The sequence below is a fragment of the Lupinus angustifolius genome, chromosome LG20, assembly GCF_001865875.1.
Source record: "Lupinus angustifolius cultivar Tanjil chromosome LG20, LupAngTanjil_v1.0, whole genome shotgun sequence".
NCBI classification, from domain to species: Eukaryota; Viridiplantae; Streptophyta; class Magnoliopsida; order Fabales; family Fabaceae; genus Lupinus; species Lupinus angustifolius.
The window spans coordinates 3,449,582-3,476,446 of NC_032028.1; the positions used below are offsets into that span (position 1 = coordinate 3,449,582).

The 26,865-nt window shown below is 33.3% G+C and overlaps 4 protein-coding genes across 14 annotated transcripts; all 4 read left to right on the plus strand.

Moving 5' to 3' along the window:
- On the plus strand, positions 2,804-3,483 carry LOC109335032. Its single transcript, XM_019571069.1, has one exon. The coding sequence runs from the start codon at positions 2,909-2,911 to the stop codon at positions 3,458-3,460; it is 552 nt and encodes a 183-aa protein (XP_019426614.1). The 5' UTR covers positions 2,804-2,908; the 3' UTR covers positions 3,461-3,483.
- Positions 7,919-11,654, plus strand: LOC109335860 (ubiquitin receptor RAD23d-like). 3 transcript variants are annotated; one of them, XM_019572095.1, is made up of 12 exons: positions 7,919-8,155; positions 8,708-8,869; positions 9,220-9,273; positions 9,391-9,479; positions 9,563-9,628; positions 9,771-9,951; positions 10,137-10,289; positions 10,367-10,441; positions 10,536-10,583; positions 10,668-10,777; positions 10,911-10,989; positions 11,377-11,654. In XM_019572095.1, the coding sequence occupies exons 1-12, from the start codon at positions 8,090-8,092 to the stop codon at positions 11,494-11,496; spliced, it is 1,203 nt and encodes a 400-aa protein (XP_019427640.1). In that variant the 5' UTR covers positions 7,919-8,089; the 3' UTR covers positions 11,497-11,654. The 3 variants fall into 3 exon arrangements, with proteins under 3 accessions (XP_019427640.1, XP_019427641.1, XP_019427642.1); XM_019572096.1 differs by having other exon boundaries at positions 9,774-9,951; positions 11,377-11,587; XM_019572097.1 differs by lacking the exon at positions 9,220-9,273 and having other exon boundaries at positions 11,377-11,587.
- Positions 13,331-15,823, plus strand: LOC109335862 (ACD11 homolog protein-like). The gene is made up of 4 exons (XM_019572098.1): positions 13,331-13,869; positions 14,688-14,860; positions 15,126-15,271; positions 15,708-15,823. Exons 1-4 carry the CDS (start codon positions 13,645-13,647, stop codon positions 15,812-15,814), a joined length of 651 nt encoding a protein of 216 aa, XP_019427643.1. The 5' UTR covers positions 13,331-13,644; the 3' UTR covers positions 15,815-15,823.
- LOC109335859 (serine/threonine-protein kinase prpf4B-like) lies at positions 18,105-25,477 on the plus strand. Of its 9 annotated transcripts, XR_002106271.1 has the most exons (15): positions 18,106-18,603; positions 19,151-20,349; positions 20,460-20,626; positions 21,537-21,691; positions 21,789-21,857; positions 22,289-22,361; positions 22,534-22,690; positions 22,830-23,121; positions 23,229-23,343; positions 23,448-23,611; positions 23,814-23,888; positions 24,016-24,196; positions 24,316-24,420; positions 24,819-24,884; positions 25,338-25,477. XR_002106271.1 is itself a non-coding variant. In XM_019572089.1 (14 exons), the coding sequence occupies exons 1-13, from the start codon at positions 18,271-18,273 to the stop codon at positions 24,836-24,838; spliced, it is 3,000 nt and encodes a 999-aa protein (XP_019427634.1). In that variant the 5' UTR covers positions 18,106-18,270; the 3' UTR covers positions 24,839-24,884; positions 25,338-25,477. The 9 variants fall into 9 exon arrangements, 7 of the variants coding, with proteins under 7 accessions (XP_019427636.1, XP_019427634.1, XP_019427638.1 ...); XR_002106270.1 differs by having other exon boundaries at positions 24,819-25,477; XM_019572089.1 differs by lacking the exon at positions 24,316-24,420.

Here is a 26,865-nt window from a genome sequence, read left to right on the forward strand (position 1 = left end):
TTTGTTCATTTAGAAATTCAGGTAAATATTAATAAGATAATTTATCGATTATATCCTTGTATAATTAGTGAAGTGGTATTAGTGATTATTAATAGAGTAAATTTGAAAAATAAAAAATCTCATAGAATCTATATTAAGTAGTTACATCGGTAAATGTATATTTATATATATATAATGATTTAATATGTATATATTAATAATATAAGTGTTTTTTACACTATTAACAAATCATTCATCATTGATTTAATAACAATGATTGACTCCTAAGTAAAAGTAATACAAATAATGGATAATGCACTGACAATATCAAAAACTTTATACTATTAGTGGACATATTTTAAACTCTATATAATAAGGTACAAAGTGAATATTTTCTTAAACTATTAGATGCAATAGATATAAGAAAGAAGATACTCACTTTCTGTTCTATATATTTTAAGTTTGATGTTTAAAAGTTCTCATGTAATTTAAGAACTTAATAAATAACATACAAATTTATAACCTAAAAAATCATATTTAATGCACATATATAGTTATATTAAAGAGTAAACAAAAAATAGAGAGGTCCGAGACAAGTTATAAATTAAAAATAAATTATTAAGTTTCTAACGCAACAAATTTTGAAAATTATGAAAACAAAATATGAAATAATAGAAAGGTCAGAGAATAGGAGTATTTCCGAAACCATATAAGAATTGATACATAACTCTCATAAAAGAAGATAAGAGACGACTGTTTATTTTCTATTGATTGAGGCCGTGATGATAACGCAACATTATTGACGTTTCAAACACTCAAGCTAACCACCCTTTTCCCATTGTAACATTTTTTCTCCAATTTCTAGAAATTCCGTTTCATTCCATCAGAGTACCTGTTAGGAATGCCACTTCAATTAACTCTAACTCAAATCCATTAAATATATGTATGTTACTTTAATCATTCACATTTTCTTATAAGTTTGTTATTGTTTTTTCTACTGTATTATTGTCAATTTCCCTCACTTTATTTCATTAATATTTCTTCTATCCAAAATATGAAGATGTTAGTATCATTCCATATATTTTGACATTCAAGCTTATTTACATTATTTACAGGATCATTAATTGACAAGGGAGATTGATATTTTTAATATAATCAAGTGTATACTTTCAACCTACTTATAGATATGAAATTAAATTTTTTGGACATGCATAATTACTCCTCAGAATAATTGTTGCTCACAAAACTCAAAGTTTTAACATTTTAACCTAATTAAAATTCTAGTACGATATACGGTCATTAGATTAACACTTCATAGATAAAAATGACTAAAATAATCTCTTTTAAGCAACATCCAAACTACGCTACAGGTGAGTGAAAGAATATAAGGTAAAAAGGATAAGAATAAATAATAGTAAAATTGAAATAGAATATAAACTTGTACTGATTATCTAAATCGTCAATAAATTAAAAAAAATGAAAAAGTAAACATAAAACAACATTTGATAATTAATTAATATTAGACTGTGATATTTATGCGTTATCAGTATAAAGATAAAAATTTATACATAATATATCATATACCAAACGTTAATATTACTTATATATATTTATAATAAATTAATAATGACCAATACAAATGGTGGAACAAAAAAACTTGTAAGAAAACGTATACATGTATAAGCAATCAATAAAATATTGATACTATATTAAAATGTTAATCTTAATAAACCAAAAAAATTAGTTTCTCTAAATATAACTTATTATATATGTTTTTATACAATTTTTTTCATTATAACAAACTCTTACAATATCAATACAATTTTTTTTATATTAGTATTATCTTAACATTATTCAATACAATTAAATATAATTAAATGCAGGGAGAGACTCTCCCATCCCATATAAATGAATTTCGAATCAAGTCTCAACTATGTTGAGCAGAACCCGATCTACCCGCTCATTCAATATGTTCCAATATAATCATATCTGAATATGGTCAAGTCTCGTTGTGTCTATGGTCGAGGTCGAGTTCAAAAATAGGTCTCTACTAATATTTAGGATCGGATATGAGACAAGCATGACCCGACCCATCCCGTCCCATGATCACTCAATAACCATGTTTATATGTATCTTTATTCAACTGTATACAAAATAATAACATATTTTGTAGTTAAAAGTACGAGTGATTCTCTAATTTTTCATCATATATATATTATTAAAAATATGTAAACATATATCATTTTATATGTTAAATTATATATTTATAATAATAAGTACAATTTGAAAGACTTTATCAAAAATATATATATATATAGTATTTAATCGAATCTATAACTTAATTCAAGTTCAAAAGTAACACAATCAAAATTTAGGTTCAAATTAATTTTGAATCTATGACTATGTTCAGATAAAAAATGATTCAACAAAATTTCAAGATCGGATAACGAAGAAAATTTACTCAGTCCAATGGGACGTAGCTTATTCATAATCCCAACCAAACTAACCACCCAAAAATGCGAGTGGAGCCGAGACGAAAAAGCAGTAAAGCCGTGATAGATTGGGCTTGTGGGGACCACAGCCTCCTGACACGGACTCCAAGTTTAAATTCAATTCAATTTAATTATTAAAATGGGGAAAAGGCAGCCACCGAAGAAAAAGTAAAAGAAAAAAACCAAGAACTGAGAAACGTGAAAAGAAAGAGGGCAAAAACGCAAATCAATGTGTGATGGGTCAAGTACTCTGCCCCACGCGCCTGCATCGTCGGCATCATTACACCTTCCTCTTTATTGTCTCCTTATATATAAACCCTTTCTCATCTATTTCCCAAAGCAACTCACAGTGTCAACGTGTTTAAACATAAGCGAATAAAACTTCCACTTTGTGTTCAAACGCTACCGTTTTGGTGTTTCGTTTTCTCTCTTTCTAAATGGAGGATACGAGTGGGAAGAAACGAGTCCGTGATGAATCGTCCGAGTCGTGGCTTGAATTATCCGAGTCGAAGCGATTCAAGGACGATTTGCTTGAGCTCTTCGACGAAGCAGATCTCATACCTTCGACTCAGGATCTCGACTCTATCATGAAAAGCTTGCAGGATGAGATATCTGCGTCTCATTCACCCGCTCCGATCATCGTGACTTCAAATTCCGGCGAGTATCAGCCGCATATCGGGTACCTTCTGGAGGCTTCTGACGATGAACTTGGGATTCCTCCTCCCGGAGACTCGTCGGTGATGGAGGGGAAGAAGGAGGATGATGAGTTATTTCGAGTTTCATCTGACTCGTCTGGAATCGGTGAGTTATGGCAGTTTGAGGATCATATGATGAGATATGACTCGTTTGATATGGGAAACGGGTTCGGTTATGAGAACAGTAACACTGAGTACGTTTTGTTCGATGGGCTTTTTGATAACTCTGATTTGCATTATGACTCGGCCGAGTTTTCTGAGTCATGGAGGCACGAGACCATGCCTGAACTATAGAGAATACAGTATAAATTATTTTTTAAAAATGAAAAATCTCTTAAACTCTTTCGTCTAACGAAACTTATTTTCTTTAGGCATGTAAATCTTTTAATTTTTTAATTTGTTACTTTTTGTTCCCTTTTCTTGAAAAAAGGGAATTACAGAAAATTATAAGTAGGAATTACGATGATGTGAACAATGAAAGATGTTTTTCACTTGTAAGAAATTTTCGATTTCGGATTTGTTATGCTTTAATATTTAATTAATCGGATTATAAGCCGTTTGTGCACTTGGTTGGCCCCATTTAAAAGGGCAGCAAAATTACTATATGGTACAGGAAAATATTTCCAATCAAATTCATATCATACACTTATTTAATTTTAAATTTATGTACAAAATCAGTCTTGAAGAAGGTGGGAGTGCCAAAGAAAATTGGATCTTGAAAAACTTATGCTTGAATCTTTTCGGTTTAAGAAATTTTGTTATAGTGAATAGTTTTTTAGTACTACTAATATTATCTTCTCACTCTTTCATGATAAAGAATTAATTTATTTTGGATTTGTGAATGCCATTTCAATAAGTGTCACTTACACAAAGTAAACTTTTAACTTTTTAGTCATTTTAGAGATATAGTGAGACTTTATATCACTATACTGAAATATAAATAGGTTATGACTATATTATGTTGTTTTTTTAGATGAAAATTTGGTAAAATTATTAATATTTTACTCTTGGACAACTAAAACCAATTAAAAGATGGTGCGACAATAAACTTCTTATTAATAACAAAAAATTAATAATAGGTGAAAAGACTCAATCAAATCCTTATCAAAGTAAGAAGGATAAGGTACTTGTAACTCACATCTATATCTATACTATTAATAAAGGGAAAACACAAAATAACCACCCATCATGGTGTAATTCGTGTTTTCCTATTTTACCCTCAATATCTTTTTATTTTTACCAAAAAACCATATAATATTATTTTCTTATTTTATTTTTATTATCTTCTTATTTTAAAAGTGTATTTAAAAATTGAATATTAGACCAATTGAAAAAATTCAACCGTAAATTTAGCGCAAAAAATTATATTTGAATTTATAAAATACAAACTATATATTACAAACGATAGGAAAGCGGGTTGACAGGCACGACAGTGCATGTCAACACGCTAATATATAATAAAGTTAAGTGAGAGTTCGCTTTTTTTAATCAGCTGTGCAGATTTGATTATTCTCTTTTCATTATTTGGGTATTACGTAGCTCTATTCGATTATTTGCCATTGGGAAATTGGGATCTAAATCCCTAAATTGTTTAAATTGATATTTTCCGTTGGCCTTTGCGAATTTGGGACCCTAACAAGATCTACAATATTCATTCCAGGATAGTCACACATAATTCCATAATAAAAAGGATGAAAAATATTCTTTGTAGTACCAAGAAGAATTGCAAAGTATAAGAGGAGTCTTCAAGTAGTTAAGAGTTTATAATATTCCTAGAACTATTACATGGGCATCCGGACAAGGATCTGTTGTCCCAAACTTTATCCCAGACTAATCTTATTATGCAATGTCAGTTAAAAAAATTAAATATTCATAACTTTATCAATTTTGCTTCATTGTGATTGGTCAGAGACGTAATTGGGGACACAGTTGAAGACAACAGATCCCCATCCTACGCTTTAACTGTTTAACACCTTCTAAAGGATTTAGCCAACAATGTAAAAGGTGTCCTCTACAGTAACTTTTTTGAAAAGAAAATGAAGAAAAAAATGGCGTCTTGGAAGATCAACACTTTGTTTTTGGAGGCAGTCAATTTGGCTCAAACTTGAGTTATGACTTATGAGCATTCCTGATTTCCTGTTATGCGAACATGAATGTTACTTGTGGTGGTTTATGATGTTATTAAGAATGCTTTCCCGAATTTTATTATGGGCACTACTTGTGATAACAGAAAATGTTATTTGGTGGCTTGGAAAATAAAATGGTATGTCTAAAGATGCTATTGCCTGTGGCTTCCGCAAAATTCATCACACAAACGAGGCTTGATCTTATATAAGTGACGTGGATGCTGATTAAGAATCATACTTCACTCTCAAGTCAACTACAGTGTTTAAGGCCAAGTGAGGGTGTGGTAATGACATAGTTCATCCTGTTTACAGCGGCATCTAATGCTTCTCATCTTCGAAAAATATGTTACTAAAGTTTATGACAACATATTAGATGGCAAAAGGCCCAAAACAGAAAAACGAATTTAACAGAAGAAGAATTCCCTAAAAGAAAAGTATGCTAAAACTAAAAATAAACCTAATGAAATCTAAGGTAAGTGATCAGATTGATCCTTCTCTTCATTAGAATCACAATTCAACAATACGTGACACAAATAAATTTTTAATGAATATAGTTTTAACTTATTTTGCAATAAAGAGAAATTTAAAGTTAAGAAAGTTATCTTTCTACTCATATTCCAGTATTTGATTATCTAGTATATGGAGCTTATTCCATGTGTTAACTATTGAAGTCAAAAGATGGAACAACAATAGCAATAATTTATGCTTCAAGTGATTGAACTTGGATTTCCAATAGTTGGTTGTATTTGTTTCTGGTAGTTTGGGAAGTTAGTTTGCTAACTTATCATGTCTGTAATGGAAGAGTCTTGTATTAGGTAGGAAATAAAAGGTATAATGTAATTGTAATTATTATTGGTTGAGAATGCAATAAAATTCACAAATTACTCTTTGTTTTCTTCTAATCAAACTCTAAGATAGAATAAGAACAATTTAAGTTCTCATGGTTGCTCCAAAGTTGATATTTGATTTTGATCGGGATGAATTAGAACTATGATGATCTTAACATCAATCCCTCTAATTCCTACTTCTTTCATTCTAGTGAGAATTTTGTGCCCATTATTGTTTCCCCTATTTTGAATGACATCAATTATTATTCTTTGTCCAAAATCCACTTCAATCAAACAATAAGTTAAAGTTCATTAATCAAAGTTCACCTGAATGGGAGCACATTTGTTGTTTCATTTTTTATACCACTCCATATATCATCACCTTTGATTGGTTAAAAAAAATTATTTAAGTTAAAATTGAAATTATTAAATATTTTTCTGGCCAATCATATTTTCTGCCACATGAAGTGGCACAAAGGAGTGAGACAACATATATGGACCCCGCCTCAATCTCTTTAAATTAATCCTTTACATGGACATTGGATAAAGTGCAACACTATGATGTTATTATGATTTTAACATGTAATTTTGCAGAAATATTTTCCCATGAAATCATTTTTATATTTGTAAAACTTCATGAAGAATTCTATCGCTTCAATCAAGGTAACATGTATATATTTGATTATTTTACTTATGGAATCGTTAGGACATGTTTTGAAAGAATTTTGAGAAAATGAATATATAATTAGGATTTTAAATGAGTTTAATGAATAATATTATATTCAAGTTCACTTTGGATCATATTGATTGAGACTTTTCCAATAATTAGTAAAGTTGTTTTTTCAATTTTGCTGCACGAATTAATTAGATATGCCTTCTGAATAGTTTAGGTAGTTGTGCTATTTGCTAACTTATCATTGCCTGTAATAGAAGCTTCTTGTAATAGGTAGGATATAAAAGGCAAAGGGTAGTTGTAATTATGATTCATTGAAAATGCATTACCATTCACAAATTACCTTTACGTTTCTTTGTTTTTCTTCTACTCTAAACTCTAACACCATGGCTTTCCTTGGCTAAACAACTTCTAAATGGATTGGGATTCAGCGTGCTTGCATGCAAGCAACTAAATACGTTGATCATCTATGCAGCTCCCTAAGTCCTAATGAAATCTTTTTCCATTACTTTCAATTCTCTTTATATTTAATTCCTTTGGGCCTTTCCCATTATTTAATGAATGCATCAATAGTATAATAATTTTAATATTATATGTGTATATTATATCATTTATAATTAATTATTATTAACTCTTAAATAAAAATAAATCTTCAAATTGACAAGGAATCTATATTAAACTTTTGAGGATTAACAACTTTTTTTTGTTTTCCACATGTATCATCTCGCACAGGAGGCCTGTAAAAGCAATGACATTCATAGGTATGTGAGACTAAATCTATTTTTCATTCACAAGACTCGAATCCAAGACCTTATTTAAAGAGTTAAACATACTTGAATCAACGTCATTCGATAGATTAACAACGTTTAATGCGGTAAAAACATTAATTGTTGCCCAAGAAAATTGGCAGTATAAAATATTTTCTAAAAGTATATTCTTTATTATCAAAACAAATACCCATCCATCATTCTCCCACGTTAACCCACTTTCCCAATCCACCGTACACGTCTCCACTGAAGCAATTATCGCACCCGCGCGTGCATCGATCTCACAAAAGCGCGTATAGATCATCTTTCAACTACTTCCATCATAAACTAGAATATTTGAAGATATATCTGTATTTATATAAAACGAGATTTTCATCTTTCTGGTTAATTGCGCTTTAGGTCACGGCTTCGCTTCCTCTCTCTGTCATCATTAGGGATTAATTTTCCTCGGATCGGAGTAGTTCCGCCGTGCCGGAGACAATTACGACGCTGTTCGTGGCGGCAATCGAAGTTTCCGTACCGGTGTAAACATGAAGGTTTTTGTCAAGACTTTGAAAGGCACTCACTTCGAAATTGAAGTCAAGCCCGAAAACACGGTTTGCTCCTCCTTCTTGAACGAATTTCATTCTCAGTTTTGGGCTTTAGTTTTGTCGTGTCCTTAATTGCGTTTAGTGATTGGATTGAGCGAGAAGTTTCGGTTCACAACGTGTGTTATAGCCCTGAATTTGAGTGCTAATTAGGGTTTTTATTTTTCTTTTTAAAACTTACATGGTAATTTTAATAATTGAGCATATCTGATATTTATGTACTGCTACAATTGACATTGGGATCAATAAGCAGTGATCACTGAACTGTAAGAGTTATCACCGTTCTAATAATTTTGGGGTCGCACTTTATCTTAGCAATGTGCATGTTCTGCCTCTTTAGTGGTTGCAAGTTTCTAACAGTAGAACTTATCTAAATATTATATACTCTAAAGTTCCCAAATGTGGAATTTTACTTATGTGGATCTGTCAACGCTTCATCTTTTAATTATTAGGGTTTTGTGTTTATATGAATATGATTATCTACTTCTACCTTATTCTGTTTTTTATGAAATATAATAATTGGTTTGATATATTAGCTGTAATGGTGGGTATTCTTCTCAGGTTTCTGAAGTGAAGAAAAATATAGAAACTGTTCAGGGTGCAGATGTCTATCCTGCTGCACAGCAAATGCTTATTCATCAAGGGAAAGTTCTTAAGGATGCTACAACCTTGGAGGAAAATAAAGTTGCTGAAAATAGTTTCATTGTAATAATGCTATCGAAGGTATTTTTTTCCTCTTATTATCTTTGAACTTGTGAAAATATAATCCGATATTTTGATGCATATGTAGATCTTTACTATTTTTGTTGCATGTTGAGCTATTTAGACATCACAAAGTACTTGTTATTGGAAATTTTTATTTACTATCTTGTGGACTTAGTTTGTTTGCTTTATATTCTAAAGGTAGTGTGTATGATCCCGGGGTCTGGGGATATATCAACCCTAACTTCAGTGGTGTTATTTATATTGACCTTCTCAATCAATGAGAAATTATTCTTTTGTTTTCTATTTTAATGCTATTTACATTCTTTTATTTAGTACTAAGTTAGAGCTATGTGCTTAAAATATGACAGAGTAAGAGTACATCCGGCGAAGGATCTGCTACTTCAACTGCACCTTCAGTGAAGGTGGGAAGACTTTGCTATATTATGAATACTTCAATTTTATTCTTCATTATTATCACTTTTGCTATTCCCCCTTTATTGGGTCTGGAAATATTTGTAACAATTATGCCTTTGTCGCAGACCCCACAAATAAGTGCAGCTCCTACTTCAACTCCCCCAGTTTCAGTAGCACCACTAGCACCTCAAGCTCCTGCTGGAACTGTACCACCGTGAGTCACCCATTTATTATTCACAGCATTTTCTTGAGTTTTTTAAGATAAATGTTTGTTTAAACTTCACCTCAAATTGACAGACCTGTACCTGTTACTGCTCCTGCTCCTTCAACTGCTCCTGCTTCTATACCTACGAGCACTGCTGTGTAAGTACTCTGTTTCTTGTGATGTTTGGAATATTGATTTTACAGTTTCCGTATTGTTTGTATTTTTTCAATTATGAAAAAATCTTAATAATTTGTTAAATCGTCCTTTTTAAATTTGTTGTTGAAAGAATCTTTTTTGAAGCAGGGAAGGGTCTGATATCTATGGGCAGGCAGCGTCAAATCTGGTTGCTGGAACCAACTTGGAGGAAATCATTCAGGAAATCCTTGCTATGGGTGGTGGGAGCTGGGATCGCGATACTGTTGTCCGTGCTCTTCGAGCTGCTTATAACAACCCTGAGAGAGCTGTTGAATATCTGTATTCAGTATGTGTATTTTAGATATTAATTTTCTTACTGATATTTATCTGCTGTATACTTCCGTTGCTAGTTTTTTAAACGTTTGCCATCACTGCTATTCTGGTCGAGGTATACTTTAGATCAGTGGTTTGAGTCTTGCATGATATTGTCTTCCTCTCTCTCTCAAATTATAATATAACTTTAAATGTTAGGGTATTCCTGAACAAGCTGAAGCACCCGTTGTGGCTCAAGTGCCTCCGAGTGCACAACCTGGTAATCCTACAGCTCCTGCTCCACAAGCAGCACAACCATCTCCTGCTACCTTAGGTGGACCGAACGCACTACCTTTAGACCTCTTTCCCCAGGTAACTATTGCACTATATTTTTTTGGAGTAAATATAATATGTATTTTTTGGGTGATGTACTTAACTTTGTTTAACAGGGTCTCCCCAATGTTGGTTCTGGTGCTGCTGGTGCTGGTGCTGGCTCTTTAGACTTTCTACGCAACAGTCAACAAGTATTCCTTTATTTTTCCCCTCTCTCGTTTGGACTGATTTTATTTCTTAGGCATGTTTTAACTAGATTCTTTGATTTGTTCATTGGTGTTTCAGTTCCAAGCCTTGCGGGCTATGGTGCAGGCTAATCCACAAATATTGCAGGTTTTCTTCTTTGCCTTTGTAGTAGTGTATTCAATATCCTTTATTCTCTTCTTTCGGTTTGACTGAATCTTTTTCTTGTTGCAGCCTATGCTACAAGAGCTTGGCAAACAAAATCCCCAACTTATGACATTGATTCGAGATCATCAAGCTGACTTTCTTCGCCTGATAAATGAACCTATGGAAGGTGGCGAAGGGTAAGGAATAATCTTATGCTGTTTTTTTTTCTTGATTTGTGTTTGGGTTTTTAAAGGGGGCTGTCGGTCATTACCCTTTTTGTTTATCAACTTTTGTCCGTGGCTTAATTTTTGCTCTTATAATACACTTCAGGGATTTATTGGGGCAGCTGGCTGGTGGCGTGCCACAAGCAGTAACTGTCACCCCTGAAGAACGTGAGGCAATTGAACGTGTAAGTTTTTACCTCTTGGCTATATTAGGCATTAAGTGTTGATGCTGTTTTCTTGTCCCAGCCTGATAGATGAAAACATCATAAAATCTTGTTGAAGTAAAGTCAGTGATAAGCTATAACGATAGTTTTACACTTTTTGTTCACAACCTATGCATTGCAAACTAACATAGGTAGCTCTAGTGGACCATCTGAATTTGTTTAAGTTAACTGTATGACTTTAGAATTATACATTTGTCTTCCAGACCCTTTATTATTAATCAAATTTATCTCATTTCTCATCCTCAGAAACAAGATAGTTATTAGTTAATAAGCAAGTCATAGTTATTATTGAGAACTTCCTTTGGTATTGAAATTTTCTTGAGTTGTGATGTTTGTTTCGCGCTGCAGCTTGAAGCAATGGGTTTTGATCGTGCAACTGTGTTGGAGGTTTACTTCGCTTGTAACAAAAATGAGGAATTGGCTGCCAACTACCTTTTAGATCACATGCATGAGTTTGATGAACAATAGATCTCCTTTCCAATTATCAAATTATTTCTTGCGAATCTTTTCTTTTGATGGGTCTTGGTTATACTTATTTTAATGAAGGTAATGTTTGATATTGACAAGTCTCAAGAGGACAATGGATTTTTTTTTACCTCCTCTGCGTTATTTATTGTCCTAGTGTTCAACGTTTCCACCTTGTCAACTGTTCATATCCATAGTCGTTTACACGGCATTGGTGATTTATTGTGTGCATCTTTTAAAATAGAACACTAGAAGTTCTTGTTTCTAGTTTTGTTTTTAAAATAACAGCTTTTTATAAATCCAAGGATAAAAATGTCGAAAACATGTTTTTCCTTTTGTTTTTGTAGCTCTTGCTACCAAAGAGGATTCTTTCTTAGCCAAATCATAGTTTTCATCTAACAGAAGATTTAAATAGCCAAACAATCTTACAATATTCACCAAAAGAAGAAGATTTCAACAGCCGTTGTAATTAGGAAAGAAAAAAACGTCAAAGTATAACATATACTCAAATAAGAGTGAGAATCTACTTACTTTAAACTTATTCTAATTTTAAGAGTAAGTTTTTTAAACTTTATCTATTTACAAAGAAATTGGTGGTTGAATGTGGTACCTTGTTTTTGGATATTGATAATATTAAATATTTTTGTATCTTGAAATTTGAATGAAAATAATTTTTAAATTCACTATGATTTTCTAACATATTCTCTTTAATCTTCTATAAATATTCATCACATTTTTATAGTCCTAATTTCCAAGTTGTAAAAACGGGTATACACTCTTTCTCTATGTGACTCTAATGTGATTGTTTATTTGTTTTGTTATGTTTTTCATCTCACCTTGTGATTTTGTTATTTTTATCATGTAAGTGACAATTTTATTTGTGGAATATTAAATAATAGCTTCAATTCATGAACATGTTTCATTGGAAAGCTAATGGACTAGCATTACATAATTTTTTGTGTGACTCTTTGTTTATGTTATCTTAACTAGACAAATCAATATTTAATATCTTATAGTCATCATGCATAAATTTGAACATCATCCATCTTAGCTGATAAATTAAAATATCTTATATATTGTTTCGATAAATTAACATTTTAAAACTTGAGGTGGATAAACATGCATCTTTGGACTACCATAATATAGACATTCTTTTATATTGTTGTCACCTATATATTAATATTCTTGTTTGGATGAATTTATATGATGCTTGACATGAAATAAAATGTCAGAACCTTGTGATCTATGTTTTTACATCATTTCATCTATAACATCATTAATTGATTTTGGTTCCAAAAAATATATTTTTTATTTCATTAACTATTGTTTTATTGCTCATCCAAATAAACATTTCTAAATAAAAAATATATTGTATGCTATAGTCAATCAATTTTATTTCACTATTAATTAACTGGCTATTTATATCTATGTATTGCTTAATGTATTTTTTTTGTGTGAGTTGCCTAAACCAAAGTTTTATTGTAAATAGGATAATTTACATTTGGTTTATAAAACAAATAAAATAAAAAAGTTGAGTATACAAATGATAAAAAAAATCATTAAAGGGTAAAATGATGCTTTTATCATTAAAACGTCATTTTATTTATGTTTAAATTTTGATCTGTAAATTTAGTAAAGATCTTAATTTTTTACAAGTTCTTCACTACAATCACTCATAGTTTAAATGAGTTGGATATGTGTCGTGTGAGTGAGTGATTGTGTTTGGAGGGGGGATATAAGGGTTTTGTTACACTGTGTTTTTAAGATAGAGAGTAATTGGGGGTGCTTGATTAGGCCCAATTACAAATTCTGGTTTTCTTGCCCAGTCGTTAAATGGCGCGAACCTCAAACGATAAATCTCCATGAAGTTACAAGCGGTTCACGTTTCAATCTCTCTCGTTGGGATTGACTTTGAGTTTTGAACCATTGGCACACCGCATTCTTCGGAACTTTCCTAAAAATCCTAACCCAAACAAATAAACCTTAACGTTTCCCAGCACCCCAAACCCACCCACCTTTTCAAACACACGTTCCCATTTCAATTATCAACGAACATTCCAAGATTCCAAAGACACAACCTTTTTGACATTTAAACAATACCCAGTTTTTAAAAAAATTGAAATTTGTTTGTTTTTGAGACAATTTGAAACGATGGTGAATAGCGAGGATTTCGGGAAAGACTTTGTTTTGAAACAACAGCCTCTTTCCGCCATAGCAGAGGTATTCGAGGAGCTTGCGAAATGGTTAAAGGAAAGGAGAACGGAAGAAAAAGAGCTTCCGTTGGACACGTTCTGCCACGCTTGTTCTTTTATCTCTGTTCTCTTCAATTCTCTTGGTCTAGCTTTTAAATTCGCTGAATTGGAATACGTTGCCAAGGTACTTTTTTTTTATTTTCTATTTTTCAAACTTCAATGTTCCAACATAAAGATGTAATATTTGGTGTGAAATTTAATTTCGTAGTTTATATGGCATTAGGGCAACAAAAAAAATTACGATTGCGAAGTTTCGATTTTTTTCTTCCTTTCTATTTGATCCACGTGATAAAAGTAAAACTAGGTTGAATAATATTATATATGTGTATATATATATGTGTGTGGTATGAGGGGATTTTTTATATGTTGAGATTGCGATTTCTAATAAAAAACTTTGAATATTTTGATTCATTAAGCAATGCCATTTTGACAATAGTTAGCGAGAACCTTTTTGAAAATGATCTCTTGTTTGAATGCTGTTATTGTCAATTTTATTTCTTAGTGGAAATTCATGTTCATGCTGGAGCACTGACTTGTTTTATTTTGCTATCTTTTGCCTTGGGAATACAACTTAATTTTGATTATGTATGCAGTAGTCAATAGAGTAGGGTAGGCTAAATTTGATGTCAAATGTGGTAATTATCCCTTGATTTTGATGGAAATATATAGTAAAAGTCAGATGCTGGAGTCTCTAACTCTATAATCTGGCAGTTTATCAGACCAGCATGTGTAATTCGAGATATCATACATTTTAGTGAAGTTATATTAAATTTGTTATTGTCTTTTTTGAATTATTGAACTGGTGTGAACTGTGAAGTAAGAGAAAAAAAATAAACAGTTGGGGTCATGTTTGTTTTACTTCTACATTTTTCAATTTACTTAGGCTCTCTCATTCTTCAATTTTCAATTCTTTGTTCTAATGATATGTATTGATATGGTCAGCTACATACACTTGTGGAAGCATCAAAGACATGTGACACTCTACTGGACATACTGGACCTTGATGTTGCTAATGACACAGTGAAAACTTCTGGAAGCTATTCGCGTAATCTGCGTAGAGTTCGGCAAGGCCTTGGTCTCATCAAAGCTATATTTGAGCAATTTTTGGCATCTGAGTAGGGAGTCCTCTTTTTATTGGCATCTTGTCATGTGTTTTGTGAAACAATTTTTTCGGTATAAAAACTCAAATAAGATGCTGAATTATCCATGTGAAACACAAAATATACAAATAGCAAGAGAGTACTACTTTCCTCCTATCTGTCAAGTTTCGATTTAGTGCAGCAATGCCTTAAAATACTATCATTACTCTCATCACAATTTTAGTTAGTTTATGCGTCAGGCTGATGCTGGTGAATCTAATTTATGATATGGCATTTACAGGGACACTTCCCTAAAGGATGTAGCTTCAACAGCTTATGCACAATCTTGTGCACCATATCACACATGGGCAGTTCGAACAGCTGTATATGCCGGGATGTATACACTTCCAACGAGAGACCAACTCGTGGCGAAGCTCAATGAAACTGGTAATTTGCATCATCTTATTAATTTCAGTGGTTGACTTTTTTGTAAAGTTTATCGAATCATGCATTTACTCTTTCTATAATCTGTCTAAATATGAAGATAAATTGAAAATTAAATTGCATGTTGTAATTTATGGCCATCTATTGGACTCTAACATTTAAATGCCAACCTTTGAATTTATATTTCAATCTTCTATATATTTTAGCAGCTTACCTGTTCCAATTCATTCTTGGTGTCATTTTGCTTTGACTCTTTTATTTAATTCTTTATGTTTTCATACAAAATTGATTACTGTCACTTTTATCAATTACGAAGAACATATTTATTAGTATCAGTTAGCCTTAACTAAAAATATATTTTTTCCTTCTTTAGCTCCAATATATATTGTAACAGTTTTTCTTACATTGATCTGAACTCTTATCATAAATGTTATTTCAGATCAGTCAGCTCAGAAAAAGATGAGAAGGTACATTGATGCCTCACTTCCAGTTATTGAATACATTGATGAACTGTACCTTTCTAGAAATATTGTACTGGACTGGTGATTTATTATATTTTTTATAAAGAAAAATCAAACAAAGAAGAAATAATAAGAAGAAACTGAGTCTGTTTATTAGAAGGCAGTGATGTGGCTCCACCCTTAATATACATGCTTCCAAATTTTTGTTGTACTTTGTAAGATGTAATTATTTTAGTTTCTTAATGATTGTGACCCTTAGGGAGATTACTGATTTTATTTTATATACTAAAATAGATACTCAAGGCATATGAAGTTTGTAGTTGCATTGATTATTTTGCCTTTCTTATATATACTTGTTTGAAAGAGTGAAAAAGTGTTTTTTGAAATCATACACACCCGAGGCTCAAATTTCATTTTCTTTACAATGTAAAACCAATGTGTAATTTGCTATCCTCACCACATACAGCAAAGCCAAGTGGGTCGCGTTTTCCACAAGTTCGTGTCAAATTTGGAGCATATGGTTGTCAATTTTAATAAGTATCATTTTCAAGAAATGGACATTTGATATTTTGATATTTTGAGGGATTTAACAATGTTTTATACCACTTAATTAATGTCTTGGTAGTGTCAAATAGGATATATGTTCAAACTTTCTCTTTAACTGGCACTATGTCTAGCAGAGGGGCAGACTGAGAACGAAGTATTTGGGAGGATGATTTAAAAAAAACGAGAAAATTTCATGAAGATAAAATGAGGAGGAAGAAATAAAGAAAACATGTATGTAAAAGTATCCCAAAATTTGAACACATTCTAATATGCTATCAAATCCTATTATAATATTCACTATTCAGTCACGTTGCTATACAAGAAGAGGTTATAGAAGAGTAAAAGACAACAGGAGGAAATGAGCCGTGGTCTTTGTTTTTGCTACCTAAAAATAGCATGTATGTTTTGGCATGATACTAGAGGGAAATTTGGAAAACCTATTTAATTTTAAATATATTGGTAGTAATCATTTCAAGCAAATTATTGATTTAAAATATGTAATTATTGTTTTAAGCTTGTATTAAACTAACCTATATCATCTGAAGTATATTATTATGAAGATAGAAAAAATAAATAAGGACATGGTAAGCTTATCTTTTAGCCAATCATAATCAACATAAATATAAAATATTTATCACAGGAAGTAGCATTTCATCATTTTATTATAACTTCTCGGTCGGATTGGAGAATTATATTACTAGAAGAATAATCCCAGGTTATGTTTGTTAATAGAATCAATTCATCTATACAGATCCTACCTTATAACTTCGAATTTTGAGATACACTTGTAATGGTATATTCTCTTCTTAGCTCTTATTCATGCCACATCACTTCTTTCGATTCTTCAGCAGAGATAGAGTATGTGACTTACTTTTAGATTACTCCCATCAATAAGACAAGTTAATTGCGAGGATCCATTTCAATACAGTGATTTGACAACATATACAGCACATAGGTTAGCAAAGAATTCGCGATATTTGTTTTGAAATTGCTTTATAAATTTGAGCTACCGAGTCATTGACCGAAAATTATGTATTTGGGATCTTTTCTTAACCTATTGAAACAATCTTTTACACATCCTTTGAGAATAAGAAAGAGATGCTTCAGTTTTGCAGGGTTGCTTTAGGTAATTGCAATCCAAATTGGGAGTCATAAGATGGTCTGATGGTGAAGATGGTGGTTGTAAGGAATGAAGTGCAGAAGGTTGTGGGTTCGAGTCTCACCATCAACAAAAAATGGGAGTTATAAAGGTGGTTGATGGTAAAGTATAGGAGGTTGATGGTAGAGTGTAGGAGGTTGATGGTAGAGTGTAGGAGGTTGAGGGTGGAGTCTTACTATATATCCTAACATTCAATAGGGAAATCCAATAATTTAAATAAGTTAGTAAGTGGATCCCAATATTCTAGTTTTTTACTTATCTTATTATATGATTTGTATAAAAGCAAGTGATGACAAAGCTTATAATTTGGGTGAGCTAAATAGGACGGAGATCCTATGTCCCACACCCTGTCCTTAAATTCTATTCTGATCCAATCAACTTTGAACAATTAATATAAAAATATATCATTTTGTTTAAAAAATATATTTACTCATATGCCAATTTTTAATAGGTGAGAGGAGAATTAGAACAGACGATCCTTGTTCGGGCTAAATATGCCAGAAAAAAAAACTTGTTTAAATATATTAATGACCCGAATTTGCAACTAGATTCAAATTTTTGTGGACACATGGTCCGGCCCATGCTTCGATCTGATTCTGGGCCGGTCAGACCTCTAAAACGACATGGACTTGAAGAAGTTTTTCTCCCTTTTATATAAATTGAAATAATTTTCCCAATTTCTGCGGACTACGTTTAGTTGTAGTTGATGTTTTCTGAATCTGATCCAATACGTAACGTGCGAGCGTGACTCTGTTCTTCTTCTTCCGTAGTAGAGAATCTTATTCATTTCATTCAACAAAATCCTAAAAACCCTAACCCTAATACTGTATCCAATCATGGCTCATGATTCACGTCGCAATCATCACCGATCGTCTTCTCCCGATAACGTCGACAAATCCTCCAAACGCCACAAGCACCGTCACCACTCACATCGTCACCATCACAGCAAAAAACGCGATGAAAAAATTGAAAACGATGTCGAAACATATGTCGTTGTTCCGTCTCCAATTCCCGATCGATATAACCGTCTCACTAATGATGATGTAGAGGAGGGAGAGATTCTTGAAGAGGATGACGATGTTACAAGAAAGCACTCGGAATCTGAGGCCGAACCTGGTGAAATCGAGGTGATTGGAGATCGAGATTCTCGATCTGATAAGAAAAATCTGGTATATCTCTTTCGATTTTATCTATTTTTTATATATTTATTTTAGCGGATAGTGCTACATGTGAAATCTGTTTGGTTGCTGAGAAAGCAGATGCCATTTTAATCTATTTCAATTAGGTTTTTGCTTTTGTTATTTTTTAATCCAAGACCAGAGTTTATATATCTTTGAAATCTAATGTTATAGTAGTAGGTGTTTCAATGCATCTGACTTTATCTCGGTGACCAAACAGAGCACTTTGATTATGTATTCTGGATTTGTATAATCAGTTTTTTATTCGTGAGTGCTTGGTAGAGTTCCCTGTCAGTGTCATAGATATGTAAGAACCTGCTTGCACTACACGAACATGAATGAATTGCAAAAGAAGTCTCCCTAGGCGTATCAGTGAAGACTGGTGGCTTACAGTTAATTTGTAAGAGCTGGTTATGTGTTTTTTATTCTAATTTTATTTTGCATGTGGACAGAATTAAATGCATTTTTTTGTTTATCTAGCATTACCACATTATTGTAGTGTTCAATATTTGCACTCAATTTCTTCTGTATCGGGCAGGGACTTTTGACTAAAAATTCAAAAACTAGAAGTGAAGACATTGACAGTGATAATGTTATTAGTCATGAAGATAATGGTTCTCCTAATCGTTCAACCACTGGGCCTCAAGATGGGAAGGATGCCAGATCTAGATCAGATGGTGCAGGCAATGGGTATTTGGATCCTAAATCTTCCAAAGGGGATAACTGGCAGAACAGGGAACTTGGAAGTCTTAAAGGAAATGAGAAACTAAAAGATAACTACTATGATGAAGCAATTGGGGCTAATGGGGGAAAAGTCAATAACCGCTGGAATTCGTCCTCAGAAAGTGGAGAAGAGAAGTATAAAATGGCTGGAAATTCTCCTCATGATAGATACAGAAGTCGATCAAGATCAATTGGTCATAATAGGGAAAGGTCGCGATCTCAAAGTATAGTAGATGAACATGCTCATTCTAAGAGAAGGCACTCTGGGGAACAAGGGACCCACGATTATATCAACAGAGATAAGACTGACTATGATGAAGAAAGAATGAAGCCATGCCGAAAGGAGCATCGTCATCACAGTATAGATTTGGTGGTAGATGATAGAAGGGAATACATCACTAAATATCACAGTCGGGAAGCCCGGGATAGGGATAGAAGTAGGGACATGGGTGTGGATAGAGATTTAGGCAGGGAAAATAAAAGAGCGGAAAGAAGCAGGAATAGGGAGGTTGATTGGCTGCGTCGAACAGAGAAAGAGCGTGGAAGGAGCAAGGAGAGGGGTAGAAGGGATGTGGAAGAAGTTCAGATCAGGGAAAGGGAGAAGGCTAGGGATAGGAGAGGAGAAAAGGACATAGAAAGGAGCTGGGAGGCAGTGTATGGGAGGGACAGGACAAGGGGAAATGAAAGAGATAGGAGTGCAGATAGAAGACGGGGTGGTGAGAGAGAAAGAGAGTGGGAGAGTGAAAGAGGTGATATAAATCGGGAATGGTATAATATTAGGGAGCGAGAGAGGCAATATGATAGATATAGGCACAGGAGTAGAGACAATGCCAATGGTAAGGGTAAGGATCTGCATCATGAGGATGGTAATGACAATCGAGATAGATATAGAAAACATTCAAGATATGAAGAAACTGAATACCATCAGGAGAGAAAAAGAAATTCCGATCCTGTAGAGGCTTTTAAATCTACGGGAAGGACCATGGAAGAGGATGAGTGCAAAAAACTAGAAAGGTAATTCTTTATCTGTAAGTTTTCTTACTGGTATGAGTTTAAACCAAAAGTAGTACTGACATACTCTTTGTTATAATTTGATTATATATATATATATATATTGCTTGCAGAGGTGAGATTGAAGATGACATAGATGAGGATGCATTCCAATTACCTGAACAAGAAGAAGATCTCAACAAAATTAAAGAGGAGAGTAGGAGGAGAAGAGAAGCCATAATGGAGAAATACAGGAAGCAGCATCAGCAAGTTGAACAAGGGATTGAAAATGAAGGGAAAGGTATTATCCCAACATATCTGTGTAGGTCATAGTGATAGTACGATAATAACTACTAATAATTAAAATTATCTTCGATTATTAGTTAAAATTGATTCCTGTATTTGATCTTGCTGCATAGTAGATTGTCCTTATCCATAATCCACTCGTCACAATTTTGATTTTCAAGTGATCAATCCGTATTTTAGATCACATGTAAAAAAAAAATGCCCTTTTTTGTTATATAAGATATAGATTGAAAAATCTAAAGCATAACATGTAACATAATTTCTATGGAGCTGCATGTGTGGATATTTAAGACCCTCCCTCCCATCTATTGAGACCTAAAATGTGATTCTATGTTAGGAGCCATGTTATGTCCCCTACTCTTCATGTTGGAAGAGGCACTGTCATTGGTCCCAAAACAAGTAATATTTTAGCTCTAGTTAAAGATTATCTGTACCTCCATTGATTATATGTTTCTGTGTAATACTGAAGTGTAAAAGTTTGGTTAAGCTGTCTATTTGTATATTTTAAATTGAGCTGGACCTAATGAGGCTTCATATTTGAGCCTTTAAGTTGTCTTTTATATTATCTTTTTTCTCTTTTATTTTGGTTTCTCTTCAAAAATAAATTTTCTTAACTTGTACCGTTTTAGTTACATGTTTCTCTGGTTTCCCATTGAAATTAAGCATACAAGTCTGTGGAATATGTGATATTTAGGGTCAGACCTGATATACCCCATTAAAGATCCATTAGTCCATAATTCTATAATAATATACAAGATTATCATGTCACTGAATTCTGAAATCAAGAAGACTTGGAGGTTTGCTGTAATCACATGTGTTATTGGTACTTAACATTGTTCTACTCCCCCTTATTGTCTCCTTATTTGGACTTCTTTGCTAACTTTGCAATGAACTATTCGTATTAGATACGGAACCTATGGACATTACTGAAGCACTTGATGGTAAGAATGACGCTGATGATTCAGAAACATCATTTGCTGTTGGGAAATCTCCTGAAAATTCGAAAGTTGCTTCTGAAAAAATATATGGTGCTCGGGGTCTGGGAGAGGGCACTCCAAAGGTTTGGCCTTAAATTATTTTATAGAATGTTACTAATTAGTTGTACCTTTTGATATTAATATTTATTGTATGTCAAAGCTTATTTATTACACTTGCAGAGCGAGAGATCAGATGACAAATTTTGTGATGATATATTTGGTGAGACACCAACTGGAGTTCGGAAATCTGTAAGTGTTTGGTTAACTTACAAGTTTTGTATTTTGAATGGCACTCAGTGATTTGTGTCCATGAAATTGGATAAGTTGTGACTTTGTAGTGAGTTATGATATCACATCTGAATAATTCTGATTATAGATAATTCTTATACTTCTTTGATAGTATTTTAGGAAGCTTGTTGCCTGCATTCTTTTCCCCATTTCCCCCCTTCTTGCTGTGTACTTTGTTGGTTTGCTTTGGTATTTTCACGGAATCATTCTCTATCCATTCAAAGCTTACTTGCCTAGTGCGTATTAGGTGATTTTTCCTATTGGTCCAAACTTATTCAGTTATGTGCTGCCAGAGTAAATTGAGCAATTTTTTTTATGCTTCACATGAGTTGTTGTGTTATTTCAGTATTCTTTTTCCTGTTTGCTTTCTTGAAGTTTTCCTTCCTTTTCAGGGGAAAGGAGATAGTTTACTGATTGAGAAGGTTGGACTCCATGACAATTGGGACGATGCAGAGGGCTATTACAGTAAGTAGTTCATTTGATTGTTTCTAGCTTTTCCAATCATTATTTGTTTCTTATGTAACTTCTTTTATGTGGCAGTGATTGTTAAATTAATATATTCTGGTAATGTTGTTAAATTAGTTGTGTATGTTTTTTGAAATGTGACATCGTTGATTGATATTGTGCAATTTTGCAGGCTATCGTTTTGGTGAAATACTTGATGGCCGGTATGAAATCACCGCTGCACATGGGAAGGGTGTCTTTTCAACAGTTGTTCAGGCAAAGAATCTTAAAACTGGTAATGGAGAACCAGAAGAAGTAGCTATAAAAATTATTCGCAATAATGACACCATGTGAGTGGTCAATGTTTCCTTTGTATAGTCATTAGACCTTTTGCCTTTGGGTAGTGTCTCTCTCGAGTCTCGATCCCTGTTATATCTCTGATCTTTCACACCTAGTGGGATAAATACTTGATTGTTGTTGTTGTCACAGGTACAAGGCTGGTATGGATGAGTCAACCATATTGAAGAAATTAGTAGGTGCAGATCCGGACGATAAGCGTCATTGTGTTCGTTTCCTTTCAAGTTTTAAGTACAGGAATCACCTTTGTTTAGTTTTTGAATCTCTTAATATGAATCTTCGTGAGGTTTTAAAGAAGTTTGGTCGCAATATTGGCCTTAGGCTAAGCGCTGTGAGAGCATATGCAAAACAACTATTTATTGCACTGAAGCATCTCCGGAACTGTGGTGTTATCCATTGTGATATAAAGCCAGATAATATGTTGGTATGCCCATTCTCCCTTTATGTGATAATTTCTTTTATCTGTTTCTCATCAAGAAGTAATATATAGTTTTTTTCTGTCATTTTTTTTGTAATTTCCTTTTTGAGCAGGTGAACAAGGCTAAAAATGTGTTGAAGCTTTGTGACTTTGGTAATGCCATGTTTGCTGGTAAGAATGAAGTTACACCATATCTTGTGAGTCGCTTTTATCGTGCCCCGGAAATAAGTAAGTCCAATTCATTGTACTCATGATTTCATCATTCCCAACGTCGTTTTTTGTTTAATTCCTTATGGTTTCTAATTCTTGTGCTTTTGAATGTTTAAATGCAGTACTTGGCTTGCTGTATGATCACCCATTGGATATCTGGTCTGTTGGCTGTTGTTTGTATGAAATTTATACAGGGAAAGTTCTTTTTCCAGGGCTTACAAACAATGACATGTTACGGCTTCACATGGAATTGAAGGGTCCTTTTCCGAAGAAAATGCTACGCAAGGTGGAACATCTATGGTTTTTAAAATCTTATATTAAGAGTGTTGCTTTCATTTACTGTTTGATATAGGCATGTTTTTGTCCTCCTTCCTTTTAGGGTGTTTTGACTTTTGATCCTAAGTAAATCCTTCTATCAGATCTAAACCTTCAATTGAGTTTGTGGTGTGAGTGAAATAACATCTATTTATAAATTATTTTACTTGCAGGGTGCGTTTATTGAACAACATTTTGACCATGACTTGAATTTTCTGGCTACAGAGGAGGATCCTGTAACACAAAAGGTGAGCTAGACGTTATATTGTTTTTTGTCAATGTTAGAATGTTAGGATGATGGTATATTTGTCAATGTTAGAATGTATGTATATTTGTTGAACAGTCTGAATGATGTTCTCAATTATTATTTCTCAGACCATAAAGCGGATGATTCTCAACATAAAGCCAAAAGATATTGGAACAATCATCAGTGGTTCCCCTGGGGAGGATCCAAAAATGTTAGCCAATTTCAAGGATCTTCTGGAGAAGATTTTTGTCTTGGATCCAGACAAGAGGTTGACAGTCTCACAAGCACTGAACCACCCATTCATCACTGGCAAGTGAATAATGCCCACTAATTTTGACATCCAAGATGATGTTTACTGATATTTGTACATATTGATCCAGTTCATCACGAGGTTCTAATCATTTGATGTTGTCATCTTCTCTCCTTAGTCCAAGGCGTGTAATCTGGGTAGTTGGCCCCTTGAAGTGAAAAGGGTCAGGTTTGGTCAAGCACACTTTACTGGCGGTTCTTTCAATCAATGTATTGTTTCTATTGTAAGACAACTAGCCAGTCGCAGTTTCCCAATCTTTTGTGGCCTTTACGTACTTTAATTTGTTAGTTTCCCTTATTATAGCTGTATTTGTACTTAGCAAGTTGATTTTGCAATTAAATCCGTGGAGAAATTTATTATGATAATTTTTACGTCTTATAGTTATATACTTGTGCTACTGTGATTCTTTACACATGATAGTCTGGTTTATTCTTCTCTTTTTCTCTCTTATAATCTGCTTCTACCAATTTAACAATAATTTTTGCATCGTGTTTGGTTAATAATATTTACATACATTACATTCTTCTTCTTCTTAATTATCATTATTACTTCCAGCTCATACTTTGCCATTTCATATAACTTCCATGGATTATGGAGATTCTAATTTAATTTCTCATTCAGGAGGCCTATCACTGGTTTGAGACATCTCTTGTGTGCTTAGATGCTTAAAAGGGACCCCAAGAGAAGGTACCTTGGTTTGTTTATTGGGAGATTAATTTCACAAGGCTGAAAAATTATGTTTTCCATTAAATTTATTATCAATGCCTATAGAGTAGCTACTGGGTTTGAATGGGAATATACTAGGATGAATCTCCACGATCTTTTTGGACCTGCATCCTTATCCAAGATTAGAGAGATGCAGGTCTGACTAGTCCAAATATTGCCCCCGCCATTGAAATAATTCAGTACATGTCGCAGAGTTATCAATGCTGTTTTTCCAATTTCTTCTCGGCTTCCTTCTAGTCATCACTCGAGTCTGGCATATAGATATTTCATGTTTTGAATTATGCTTGAGCATTTATTTCCATTGGATATCTGTAGTAGTTTTTGGTAATGTCTATTTTCTTAGTTTTGCCTATATGCATATCCTAATGAAATTCTGTTGCATCTTACTCATGGTCATGGTTGGTCATTCTGGAGGCATTTCTATTGGAGGTGTTTGCCTGTTCTTCAAGGAAATTCATCTTAGTGAGTAATTCAGTTCAGAAACTTTTTCTTATGTTGAACTTGTGGTATGTCAATTCCCTATTTTATTTATTTTTAGAGAACAAAGTTCTTAAGCTGAATTCTGCTTTGAAGAAAGTTCATTTCTGGTAAGTAATGCAATACAGACCCCATCTTATTTTTGTACCTCATGGTACTTTGGTATGAGGTACAAAAATGGAATACACACACTCTTATTTTTATTCGTTAAATTGTATTGAAAACTTGTTCATGATTTTTTCACCCCATGTTACAACCGTGCCAAACTAACCCCACTGACCATTTATATATGCATTGGAGACATGGGAGGGCAGGCTCTCCATGCTCAATGAGCTCTTTCATCGCCACAAATGTACATTCCTGGATTTTTGAACTGAAGCCATGTATTTGTCATGGGTCGAGGATGACTAAGGCAACTCCAATTTGCACCCTAGTGTCTTCGACTCCATTTTGTTTAGTTGTTGTCTAGATATACTATCCTCTCTGCTTTTGTATATGAAAACAGAGATTTAGAGAACAAATTTTCTTTTCTGTAAAAAAAAAAAAACCAAGTCAATGATAGGTTTTGCCTATCTCCAAAGCAATTATTATCTATGTTTCCAAAGAAACAATATACTAAGATCACTACATTTATTGTATAAGTAGATAAGTAGATGAAATGATTGTTACTATTGTTAATACTAGTATTAAAGTATTGAAGTCCCACCTCGGTCAACAATATGAGTTACGAGCCACTTATAATAATTTGGACAATCCACATGGTAAGGGTGAATGATGGCCAAGCCTTGCTAGAGCTATGTTTTGTTATTTGGTAGCAAGTATTGAATCTAAGTCCTGCTTTTGGTGGTATTTGACCTGGACTTCCACTATTGCTGCTAAAGGTTTGATACAGCACCAAGTATAGTCCTTATAAGGCTTTAACATCCCTCGCCCCCTCGAGCTTGTGTTTAGGATGAGTTAGGTCTAGCCACACTATTTGTAAGATGATATCAAAGCCAACCCAATCACAAGTATGGGCCACATGCAGAAGTCTGTGTAAACTTCATGCTCAGGTAAAAGAATGAGCCAAGAGCCATTTATGATAATAGGCTTTTGGGGTGGGGTTAGGCTCCATTATTCTAATTACAGGAAATGACTCCCAAGCACAGAAAAGCTCTACAGAAGTCTGTATTTTCTTGGGATAGAATTTTCTTGATCTAAAAAATGCCTTAGATCCATCCCAATAAATTGGGATGGATGTGCAGTCTTATTGATATTGAAGTAGATGGTTTGAAATTATGTGCAGTCTTATTGTCTAGATATACTATCCTCTCTCCAAACTCTCCTGCAGTACGTTTATTTTCCATAACAGGAAACTCCTCTTGCTGCCCTTTTCGTCCATTCTGTTGTACATGAAATTTTTTGGAGCAACAATATATATGCCTTGGTTGCACACCTTGGATTGGAAACCTTTTCGAACTACATT

Excerpts from the sequence above, each read along its gene's own strand:
- LOC109335032 (XM_019571069.1), top strand. The coding sequence starts at position 2,909 with ATGGAGGATACGAGTGGGAAGAAACGAGTCCGTGATGAATCGTCCGAG.
- LOC109335862 (XM_019572098.1), top strand. The coding sequence starts at position 13,645 with ATGGTGAATAGCGAGGATTTCGGGAAAGACTTTGTTTTGAAACAACAG. Across the intron at positions 13,870-14,687 it reads AATTGGAATACGTTGCCAAG|CTACATACACTTGTGGAAGC; the intron begins GTACTTTTTTTT and ends TGATATGGTCAG. Across the intron at positions 14,861-15,125 it reads GAGCAATTTTTGGCATCTGA|GGACACTTCCCTAAAGGATG; the intron begins GTAGGGAGTCCT and ends TGGCATTTACAG.
- LOC109335859 (XM_019572088.1), top strand. The coding sequence starts at position 18,271 with ATGGCTCATGATTCACGTCGCAATCATCACCGATCGTCTTCTCCCGAT. Across the intron at positions 20,627-21,536 it reads GATTGAAAATGAAGGGAAAG|ATACGGAACCTATGGACATT; the intron begins GTATTATCCCAA and ends TATTCGTATTAG. Across the intron at positions 22,362-22,533 it reads CGATGCAGAGGGCTATTACA|GCTATCGTTTTGGTGAAATA; the intron begins GTAAGTAGTTCA and ends GCAATTTTGCAG.
- LOC109335860 (XM_019572095.1), top strand. The coding sequence starts at position 8,090 with ATGAAGGTTTTTGTCAAGACTTTGAAAGGCACTCACTTCGAAATTGAA. Across the intron at positions 9,952-10,136 it reads CTGTTGAATATCTGTATTCA|GGTATTCCTGAACAAGCTGA; the intron begins GTATGTGTATTT and ends TTTAAATGTTAG. Across the intron at positions 10,442-10,535 it reads TTCTACGCAACAGTCAACAA|TTCCAAGCCTTGCGGGCTAT; the intron begins GTATTCCTTTAT and ends TTGGTGTTTCAG.